Source organism: Alligator mississippiensis, chromosome 4 (assembly GCF_030867095.1).
Source record: "Alligator mississippiensis isolate rAllMis1 chromosome 4, rAllMis1, whole genome shotgun sequence".
Classification (NCBI taxonomy): domain Eukaryota; kingdom Metazoa; phylum Chordata; order Crocodylia; family Alligatoridae; genus Alligator; species Alligator mississippiensis.
The window spans coordinates 91734502-91746024 of record NC_081827.1 but is presented as its reverse complement, the minus strand read 5'-3'; the positions used below and the strand labels follow the sequence as shown (position 1 = coordinate 91746024).

Genomic DNA, 11523 nt, shown 5'->3' with positions numbered 1-11523 from the left:
ACATATTAGAAGGCAAAACAATGACTCATGGCATGCTCCCCGAGGAAATAGGTACCAGGAGAGGCAGAGCTGTTGGCTCTGAGGGAATTGACTTAGCCTCCTGCTGAGTCCACCCTACCTTTCAGTATGCCAGCAAGGTCAAAAGCCCAGGAACAAAGAAAACAAAGGAGCTCAGGCTGGAAGTAAATATAATAATAATAATAATAAAATAAATATTAATAATAAAAGAATCTCTCTCTTCCTCTGTTTCTGTCAAGTGAAAGGCAGTTACTGTTGAAGATTGTTGAGGATGGCATCCAAGACCCACTGGAGTGTCTGAAGATGTTAAGTTTGCCTGCATCACCAAGAATATAAGAAAGATAGACATACTTATAGACTGTTGTATAAAAAATACTCCAAATTCTTTCCTACTACTGTTAACCAAAATAGTATTTAATCTTAAGAAGTTTTTCTGGTCAGTCTATTCACCACTAGGCAACGATTCCCAAAGGGAAGGCTTAGAACTACCTCAACTTAGTTGCATCTTCTAGGAAAGCATGGCTGATACACAGAAAAGTATTCTACCAGAGGGGCTGGTCTGAGAGTGAGAGGATCACGTGATTCCATCCCAGGATGGATAAAGGAACAAGGCCCAGGACTCCAAGGTGTGGATTCAGAGAAGAGATGGTGCAGCTATAGTTTAATGAATAACAAGGTTTTCTGGGAAAGGAACATAGATAACTCAGGGTATGCCTGTACTGCAGTCAAAGGTGTGACAGTTTATGCAAACATACTCAAGCTAGTTTTAAACTATCTCCAGAATCAATAATGGTGTAGCCACAGCACTATGGTACTCAGTGAAGGCTCCTCATTAAGGCATTCACCAAAGATCCTGGGCAGCCTAGGCACTGACTGTGGGGACTCCAGGGCTCAAATGCTCACCAAAAAAATTAACAGGTGCTCAACACCCACGAGCTACAGCCATTTTGTTAGATCTCTGTTGTGGCTGCTTCCAGACTTAAACCCCCCCCCCAAAAAACATGCTTTACCAGAAGAAGCAGTGCATTTACTTCAACCCAGCTCTGCAGTGTCTGTAAAGATCAGGTGCTTCAGCAGGGCTTTTTAGCACTTTTAGCTAAAGCTGGTTCAATCAACTATTAGATAAAAGCACCACCCCACTGATGTGCCTGATCTTTACAGATGCTGCAGAGCTGGGTTTAAGTAAGACACTGCATCTTCTGGGCACGCGCAGGGCTCAGTGTGAGAATGCACCGAGTTTAAAATAAAGTGCTGTTTTGGGGGGTTTCTTTACGTCTGGCAAGCACCCACTGGCAAAAACCAAAGTCTGTACTTATGTCAGGCAGATTTGGAACCCGTGCTGAACTCAGTGCTGGCAGAGCTAGGTGTTACCAATACTCAAAACAGCCCATTTAAAGCCAACTGGGGGCATGTCTACAGGAGCTGCAGTCACATCTTTGACTGCAGGGTAGATGTACTTTCAATGTAGACATTTCCCAGTGGGTGAATAGCTCACACATCTACCCAGGTGCCAGCTTCAGAATTAATTGGGTTCTTAGTATTTAAACTGTGAATGGGTCACTGGTTTAAAAACTAATTAAAGATCATTCATAACTTTCTGCAGCCACTAAATCAGATTCTTGCTGGTAAGGGCCTCTTTTCCAGCATGGCTGAGCTCCTCTACTGTTTGGAACCAAGATTAGTGCCAAGCTGTTTCCTTTATATGCATTGGAGTGTGTATTAAGTCAGGAAATTCACAATTCTGCAGAATGACTTCCACAGAGAACTGCTCTCATCCTAAATCAGACCTCTCACAGACAAGTAACACTTGGTGCCTAAACCACTTTTAAGCTGCATTAACTGGTTTGGGAAACAAGCCAGCTCCCTACAAATAGGTTTACATGACAATCATATACATTTGATAATACCACGGCTCTGCTAAAAGCAATGGTTTCTCAGCCTGCCAAACAATGAACCACTCATAGAGGGAAGAGGCAAGGAGCCAAGGTTTTAGAAGATTTGGTTTCAGCTCCCTGATCCACCACAGATTCCATGTGTCATAAGCAAGTTCTTAGGTGCACCTATGAGGCACTAAGAGCTGGAGAGCTGCCACTTCGGAGCAGACTGGATTAATCAAGCTGATGTGAATTGTATTGCGCCATGTGCAGTTGTATAAGTGATTAAAAGCGCAAAATGGCTGTGATGCGCTTTTGAAATAAAATATCTTCTATGTGTTTTAGTTTAAAAGTGCACCGCCACCATTTTCTCAGTGCTGACGCACATTTCGCCAGGGGTGACTCATAGGGGGTGCAAGTGCACCCCCCGAGTGTGGCAGTGCACCCCCTGCAAAAACATGCTGCTCACCCTGCCGATGGTTGCCGCTTGTCACCCTGCTGCTGCCGGCGGCATCACACCTGGGCAGGAGCTCCCAGCTCAATGCTGCCGTGCTCTTGCCACCACCAGCACAGCCATGCCCCCCCGGCTGCCAGGGGCACACGCTATTCACGCATTTCACTGCTTATACAACTGCAAGCCATGCAGTGCTGGGCACTTTTCATGTGTAAAAGTGAATTTAATACTGTGCTGAAGGAGGCGCACAAGCACCTCTGAATGATGGGAGATAAACTAATGTAAAAAACCTAACGTTGCCATGGAAACTGTCCAGCACAGAGGTGGGAAGTGTGCCTACGGATCAGGTATCTAGGGGCACCTATACACGTCAGGGGCCTGTGCTCCTGAGCATGCTAAGAGCAGACTCAATCTAGTCTGCTGGCGTGTGCCAATTAGCACGCTGCAGCCCCCTCCATGCCATGTGTATTCAGGAAGTGAGTGCTGCTTTAATGAAAGCGCCCCCCAGCAGTGGATAGATGCCCTAAGCCCCCTGCTCACATTACATATATTGCACAATTCACCAGCCAGCTGTGCCATAGATGTAGTCCTGCAGCACCTGCAAAGCAACTGTCACCAGATAAAAATGGTTGCCCAGGCTTAAATAAAAAAGAGCCAACCGGCTCTAAAGTTAGTGCTTGAAAACGTGGAACAACTCTGCCCCTGCTTCCTGTCCCACTTTCACTTGAGTCCGCAGCCAGGCCCAAACACCTGCAGCAGGCGTCGGCCACCCCTGGCATGGGTGCCAGCGCGTGGCGTGCAAAGGCATCTTGCTTGGCACGTGCGCCTCGGGGTAGAGGCGCCACAATAAGCATCGGGTCCCCCGCACCACCCCTGCCCGACAGCCAACACCTTACAAACGGGCGGCCAGGAGGACGAGCTAGCCGGCAGCACGGGACAGAAGCGGCTCCCTCAGGGAAGCGCAAGGCGGGGCAGGAGGAGGAGCCGCGGGCTGGCGGGCAGCGCTCCCAGCATCCCTCGGACAAGATGGCGGCGCCCAGCAGCTAGGCCCGCACGTGTGTGTGCTGGGATTCCTGAGCCGCGCCGGGCCGGGCCCCCTCCTGCCCCGGGACCATGAAGAACAAATCCGCCTCCCACAAGGCGGCCAACACGCACAGGGTGAGGGGCGGTGGGCGACTGTCGAACGGGCGGGGAGGGCTCGAGTTGCCTTCGGGGGGCCGCGCCGGGAGCGGGGCACGCGGCTACGCCCAGACCTGCTGTGGCCCTTCCCGGCGGGGGGCCGCAGGAGGCTGTGTCAGGATTTTTCTGCGGCCCCAAAAAATCCGAGCGAAACGTCATTACTCAAAATTGGGGTCCGTGACGGGCGCCTCGAGTCTAAAACGAGGCTGAAAACCGCTGCCTTAGCAGCTGGGACCCTTTTGGTAGCTGCCCTCCATCAGGAGGGCTGGGGTGTTGTTAAGGATTTGAAACTGGAGGGAAAGAAGGGAGGCTTAGGTTGAATCATGGGCGACTGGTGCCACCTTAGTAAGGGGGGCCAGGTGCCTCCTACCCCCCCACCAACCAGTCAGCGACTGGGGGGCAGGGTGAGGTCCCCCCGCAGCTGATCCTACTGACTGGGAAGTGGCTGCAGCGCTTCATCCAGCACTCATGGGTGGGCACCAGCACTCCTGCCTGCCCCCCCTGCCTGTCACCTAAGTGGGGAGCATGGCCTGTCAGGGAGTGCCCATGCACCCCCTACACATCACCACTGGGCTGAATTGACTTGTAACACACATCCCACTTGTCATTCATAGAATCATAGAAAAGGAGGGTTTGAAAGGATCTCAGGACATCACCTAGTCCAACCCCCTGCATAGGTTGGGTGTTCTGTGTTCTATAGTGCAGCAATTCTCAACCTTTTTTGTACCCGGACCCAGTTGTAAACATCGATGGCCAGTCCCAACTCAGTGTCCCTCATTCCCAACCCACTGCCTCCCAGTGTGCAGGGCAAGGGGGGCCCCAAGCAGCCCCTCACAGGCTGTAACTGCCAGCCTGCAAGGGAAAAGCCACAGTTTCCCACGTTTTTCTCCTTTAAAGGAGAATCCATTTTTAAAGTTTGCTCACTACGCTTTTGTATGATCTTGCATCCCACTCTTGGGTTGCAACCCACAGGCTGAGAATCGCTGTAATAGAGCATACAGTGGTATGCTATTGGTGGGCCATGTTTTCACATGGCTCCTGTATTTAAAAGAACGTTGCAAGACGATTGTAATATGTTAAAAGATAACGATGAAATGTTTCACAGTTTTGTACGTTAAAGCTTTTTTGAGTCTGGTTTAAAAACAACGATGTGAGTTAGGATGAAATGTTTTGTCTTGTGAAGGTGGTGACAGATGATAGAACAAGGAGCAGTGGGCTCAAGTTGCAGCAAAGGAAGTTTAGGCTAGATGTTAGGGAAAACTTTCTCACTAGGAGGGTAGTAAAGCACTAAAACAGATTACCCAGAGAGGTGGTGAAAGCTCCACCCTTGGAGGTTTTTAAGACCCGGCTAGACAAAACTTTGCCTGGGATGACATATGTGAGGATGGTCCTGCTTTGAGCAGGGGGTTGGGCTAAATCAGCATTTTCCAACCAGTGTGCCACGAAGCACGTCCAGGTGCGCCGGGAATTTGGGGCTGGAGATATGCTCCCTGCCTGCTGCCACCGGGGACACACAGACACGGGTTGGGGGGGGTGGCTCCAGCCAGTGATTTGCATCTGTGCACTGTGTTCAGCCATGCACGCCCGGCCACTCGCCACCCCTCCACCCCGCTCCACTTTCAGCCGGTGTGCCGCGGGATGAGAGAGGCTCAGTAAGTGTGCCGCCGGAACCAAAAGGTTGGGAAATGCTGAGCTAAATGACCTCTTGAAGTTCCTTCCATCCTAATTTTTCTGTGATTTTTGTGGCGACTGGGTGGCCCGAGGCTAATGCCAGCGCTGATCAGGCTTTGGCAATGGGGGTGGGAGGGAGAAGGGAGCAAGGCTGTGACCTGAAAGATCTGTTCTTCTTATCCCCCTACTCAAGTCTCATTCCTGTTCCAGCTTCTGCTCTGGTCTCACGCTGTTAGAATAAGTTTTGTTTTCCTTTATTTGTTCCAGTCTCTCTAAAGAATCTGCCCCTGATGCGTATAATACACGAGTGCAGTGTTTGTTTGACAGCAAGCCAATTTGCGTGCCTGCTGCTTGCAGTGTAGCAAACATTAGGGATCTCCTGCAAAGTGCACAAACTGCTTCAGTTCGCAGGAGCTCCCCAGCCCAGTATCAGCTTTGTTATGTCACTACCCCTGGTCATTGGTGAAACTGAGCAGAGGCCTTCAGTTTCAATATTGCTAAAACAGATTTGAATTGACCAGCTCTTTTCCATTTCGAAGCTGCTATGAGGGGTAGCAGGCACTCTGAGGAACAAGGGAATGTAGGAGAGGCAAGGATTTTCTGTGACATCTGTTATTGGACTAGCTGTATAGTTGGGAGGTCTATTGGACAAGCTTTCTGGCATCAAGTGCCCTTCCTCAAGCCCTTAGAAGCGTATTTGATGTGCAGAAGCTTATCCAACAGCTCTCCCAACTACAAGCTGGTCCAATAAAAGATAACACAGAAAATCTGTACTTCTTGTATTTCCTGGACCATTATGGTGACAGTAGCCGTCCAATCTTACTAAAATGGAGCGCAAAATGTTTCACTCACACCATTTCAGTCATTAACGTGCTTTGTTTACATTGAGTTTAAGTATCTGCAGAGCCTTTTTCAGTCCAGAGTTTTAAACAGTATATACCATACAGCCCATTCTATGAATTCTTCCAGTCTTCACTGGAAGGACTAAAAATAAAAATCCTCCTTTGACAGTCCTCAGACTAGAGAGCAGTGATTCTCAAATTTTTTGAGCTAATATGTGTCTGTTAAACTTCAAGAATTCTTTTAGACTGCCAGCAGCTCTGATTTTCAAAGCTTTAACTGAAAACAGAAGAGGTACACTGGGGTCTATGGACTGCTTATCATGTCTTTGCCAGCCCCCAGCAGTCTGCTGTTCCATATTTTGCGAACTACTGCATTAAAAGACCGAAGAACCAAAACGGTATCGTTTTCCATTTCTCTGAGCCTGTCAGTGGTTTTGTCCAAGTTAGTATGAAATTGTCTCATTTAGAAACATTATTGTATTTCTGCAGCCTCATCTCTGCTAGAAAAAAAATACCAAAATGTCTTAACATAATAACTAATTTGGTTTAGCTTCTCACTAATGCTAGTGATGTTGGGAAGTCTTAGTTTTGATGACTGCTGGTGCCTTTTAGTGTTATACACATGACAACTCATTTTGACCAGTTTTCAGTAGGGTTGGATGACCTGATGTTGAACAGAGTCTATACTCTGTTTGGGTTCACAATGTGGGGAATCTAGGAAATTGATATAAAACTTTCTTAGTCTAGAGAAGACTTATAAAGATAAGGGGTTGTGGAGAACTGGATAGGAGAGAGGCTGTTTGCAGATCTGTATCCTTTGGCAAGCTCATGGTAAAATTTCCCCAGGATTTTATGAGTTTCCTCAGTTCTTGAATTTGTGTCTTCAAACCCTTTGCTTTCTCAGGGCATGAGAGTAGGACTATAAGCATGGGGTTGAGGGACCTAGTGACAAGACTCCTGAGCAAGCTGTGCTACTGGATACAGAGGAGGTGAATAAATAGCAGGTTTCCTGGTCTACCCTGATTCTGAGGCACATTTTTTTTGTTACTTCATGATATTTGTAGGATATGAGTGCCATGCCTTGATGGCAAGGGATAGAAAACTACAATTTGCAATAGAATTTTTCCTTTCCTGTATGCTATTCTGCTAGAGGGGATGATTCAGCCCTTGAAAGCCTTTCAGATACTGCTTTGTACTGGTATAACCAGACTTGTTTCTTTAGTGCAGGGGTGGGCAAAATGCAGCCTGGGGGCCAGATGCAGCCCGCCAGTCATTCTATTTGGTCCACAGGGCCCCTAAAAAATTTAGAAAATTACTGTTTATCTGCCCTGGGCTGCCTGTCATGCAGCCCTCGATGGCTTGCCAAAACTCAGTAAGTGGCCCTTTGTCCAAAATAATTGCCTGCCCCTGCTTTAGTGTAATATGCAATAATACGAATCCTCTTCTTACAGTGATTGTCTCGTAAGGGATTTCGAAGTGATCATAGAAGACACCAATTGTTTAGATAGACACCAGTTGCTTGATTATTACATTTCTTTCTTAAAATATAGTACTTGCTACAGTTACAACTAGTATTAAAGATTGCTATAATAGAAAGAACCTAAATAAAAAAAATTAAATATATTGGAACCAAGAGTTCTAATTTTTTGTATGTCTTCTAGCAACTAAAAAGCACTTTGCATATAGCTGTGTTCAGTGTTTATACAGTTGGTTAATCTGCCTGCCTTGTGGGAAGACTACAGATGTCAAGCAAAAGTGAGTTGGGGGCAGGAAGAAAAATGTTTTGAAAACAATACTTTTGGGGGATATTTTCAAGGCTGTTGAATCAAAAATTTAATTAAAAAAATCTAAATAGGCAGTATTCCTGTGGTCTCTTTCATCTGTCCTGATCCTCTATTTACATTCACGCTCTTTTTTTCCCCTTTTACCTCCATTGAAGTCAATGAGGCTTCTCATAGGTCTGTCCAGAGCTGGATCAAGCTCTTGGGATACATATCAGAGCATCTATCACTGTGTTACTGAAAACTGAGATAATCCAAAAAGTCATTTTTCTTCTTTCTGTTGTTAATTTACTTTACCCGACTTTGGAACTGAAACTTGATGTCTGCTTCACGTAGTTTTTTTCCTCATTGTATTCTTTTTCCTTCTTTGCAAGGTCAGGATGGCTGTTCTCTTACATTTGCAAGGTGCTACAGAGGTTGGTTGTAAATGTCACAGAGTTGTTTCTAACCCTTCTTGTGGTTTAAAAAACAAACTTAATTGACTTTACAAAAGAATTTCTTAAATAATATTTATATGAAATAGTATTGAATTAATAATCCTGAATTTTTGGCCTATATTCTTGTGTAGTGTCTCTTTAGAAGTGACACCTGTGTTTATACTGTGTGTATTGTAGTGAAATTAATTTAAAAGGAATTCTTTTACTCTCTTGCTGAAGAATAGCAATTGATTTTTGTTTGTTTGTTTATTTTACAGTTTCTCACCTTTTCAGAACGCTTAGGCAATGTTAATATTGATATTATTCATCGGATCGACAGGACTGGAAGCTATGCGGAGGTGAGTATAATCATTTTTCATTTCTATGGAGGGTTCAAACAAGGATCTCAAAGCACTTTGTCACTAAATATCTGTTGGCAGCAATGTAGTTATTGTGGGTGTTTTGTACCAGAAGAGGAAATTCAGGTACCTCCATTGCCCTCATTTACCATTGAAGCTCTTCTTAGTCTCAGTCCTGTACCAAGTCCCCAATCACGTCATGCAAATCTGAAGAGTAAAGCAGAGCTTCTTTGACCATGGTTTGTGGATCACTCTTTCGTGGCCTGTAGAACAATAGTGAGGACTGATTGCTTAAAGTCTTTCTGTGAAAAATAACATTTCAAGGCCCCAGTCCAGGAACGACTTAACAGAATCTAATTCACTGAGTTTGTCCCATGACTACTTACAGTATCTCTCTGAAACACCTTCATAAGTTTTTGCGGGATCAAGCCATAGAGCTCAGCAACTCAACCAACACTGACAGCTGTTTTTTCTGATCTTTCTATTTGATAGCCATGAGGACCTAATACAAAGTATTTGAATAGACAGGCAATGGATCATCTCATCAGAATATCATGACCAGTCCTACAGGGTTAACACCTAAGATTTAATGACCCCTATCCCTAGAAAAAAAATTAAATGTGTTCACAAAAGTCTTTGTTTGCTGATTTTTATTTATTTATTTATTTTTTTAATTAGCATTGGGTGGGAAGCAGTAGTTTACACGAACCGGCTGGTTCCACAGTCTGAGGTCTGGACTGTCCAGAAGCTTTTCCTTCCATCCTGGCTCCCAGCAGCATGCTGCCTGCTGGCAAACATTATGTCAAATTCAAACCTGTTGTGTCAATCCCTGAATTGATTTCAGTGGGAGCAGAGTCAAATCCTACATGTGTACTTTGCCTCTCTGTTACTCTCAGTCCCATATTTATGAAATCCCTTAATTTGCTATGATGCCATAAATACATCCATAAGACACAAGCTATGAAATGAGTAGGAAAAGGTCAATATGAATCAGTTTTCAGGCAAATTCTTAGTATATCTTTTTTTTTAATGGGCCATTCAAAAAAAAAGCCACATCTCTTGAAGATACAGCAAAGGCAGAGTTATTTCTAATTGAAACGTATTTCAAATTTGTTTATTAGGGCAGAAAAGCAATCAGTCATGTGAAGTCCTGACAGTGCAAAGATTCATGTGCTTGACTCTGCCCTGTGAGGAGCCCTATTAATTTTAATGGGATGGCTCATGATCTGTAAATTTAAATGCATATTTGTTAAGGGTGTGGGGTTTAAATAATAAATATGTTGTAAAATTAGAATCAGATTTGGAAATATGTTTTGCATGTATCAACGGTATTACCTTTTTTTTAAGTTAATGTCTGATAGTGAAACATCAAGAACCCATGTGCCCCTGTCACTTTGTCTGCTTATATTTGAGGAACAAATCCATATTTTAGCAATAGTTGTTTTTCAGTGAAGGTACCAACATTTATTTAACTATCCCTTTAATACATACTTGAGGCATTTGTGCATGCTTTATCTACTAAGCCTGTTTTTATTTGGCTATGTTAGGCTAATGGTAATTCTTGGTTTTTGACAGGATGTTGAAACCTATTTTTATGAAGGACTGCAGAAATGGAAAGAGCTGAACCTCACCTGTCATTTTGGTACATTTTAACATTCTTTCTCATGTATTTGTATTGTTTGCTTGTATTGTAATGTCATGTTTAACAGAGGGGAGATTGACTTTGAAAATATTTATCATGATTCAAAATATATCAGAGTGATTTGGAATCTTTGTGCTGACTTGTAGATTTTAGATTGGGTTTTGAGGGAACTAATGGTCTTAATCCTACATCGTTGCCAATAGCAGGGACACCGTTCTTAAGTATTCCCTTTTTCTTTGTACAGTAAAGTTCTACAGGGAAGTGGTTAACAAATGCCAGTCATTCAACCAGCTGGTATATTATCAGAGTGCTGTTGTGCAAAGCTTGAAGACTCATCTGCAAATCAAAGGCAGTCTTGCTTATCAACCCCTTCTGGAGTAAGTGCATTCTATAAAATGTTAACTTGGTGTCATCATAGGAAAATGTGGGTAAATCCTACCACAACTACTATGTTTGTTTGGCATCACCGGAAAAAAAAATTGCTTTGCCTGCATGCTGTTGTGACATGTCTACAACAGTGATATTTCTTTATCTTTTAATAATAGTATTATAGGTTTAAGATTTTCTTAAAAACAGCCCTCAAAGGTAACTAGACAGATCTCTGCAGTAGCCTAGGAAGCACATTGCTGTGAGTTCACATATGATGTCAGTCAGAATACTTGTGTACCAGAGGCTCTGTTGATTCAAGTTTCACTTTCAGCTGGTTGTGTTACTTTGAACCAAGACTATTTTAATTGAAAAAATAACAGCCAAGGGGATGACCATGTATATCCTATCTTTTAAAAATCTTTCATACTCCTGTACACCCCTAGCATAGGTGAAATTTCACATGGTATCACCCAGTTAGACAGTGAGCTATTGTCTTTTACCGGTATTATTATTTTTTTTTATGTTGACATCTGTTCTTTGAAAATCCAGCCTAGTGGTTCACCTGGCTCGAGATCTGCAGACAGATTTCTACCCTCACTTCCCAGACTTTTTTCTGGCTATTACCAAGTTGCTGGATACCCAGGACACAGAGCTGCTGGAATGGGCTTTTACCTCTCTTTCCTATCTTTACAAATACCTGTGGAGATTAATGGTGAAGGATATATCCAACATATATAGGTAAGTATTACTGGGCTACATTCATTAGATGATAATGCAAAAAAGGTGATATATAAATGTAAATGACTTGCTGTGAGGTAGTATATGGGGTGCTTTTAAATGTAATTGTTAATGAACTCTTTAGGGTTTTAGGAACAAAGCATGAGTCCAGTCCTGTGGACTTGTGCGTCCTTGGCATCC

At 44.0% G+C, this 11523-nt stretch overlaps 1 protein-coding gene across 1 annotated transcript in view; it reads left to right on the top strand.

The window, feature by feature from the left end:
• Positions 1 to 3375: 3375 nt before the first annotated feature.
• The window catches only part of UTP20 (UTP20 small subunit processome component), a 102080-nt gene continuing 93932 nt past the window's right edge, over positions 3376 to 11523 (top strand). Inside the window, exons 1-5 of the mRNA XM_006261164.4 lie at positions 3376 to 3504; positions 8514 to 8594; positions 10170 to 10236; positions 10481 to 10613; positions 11155 to 11343. Of these exons, the coding sequence (XP_006261226.2) occupies positions 3460 to 3504; positions 8514 to 8594; positions 10170 to 10236; positions 10481 to 10613; positions 11155 to 11343 (515 nt within the window). The 5' untranslated portion in view covers positions 3376 to 3459. The remainder of the gene's footprint in view (positions 3505 to 8513; positions 8595 to 10169; positions 10237 to 10480; positions 10614 to 11154; positions 11344 to 11523) is intronic.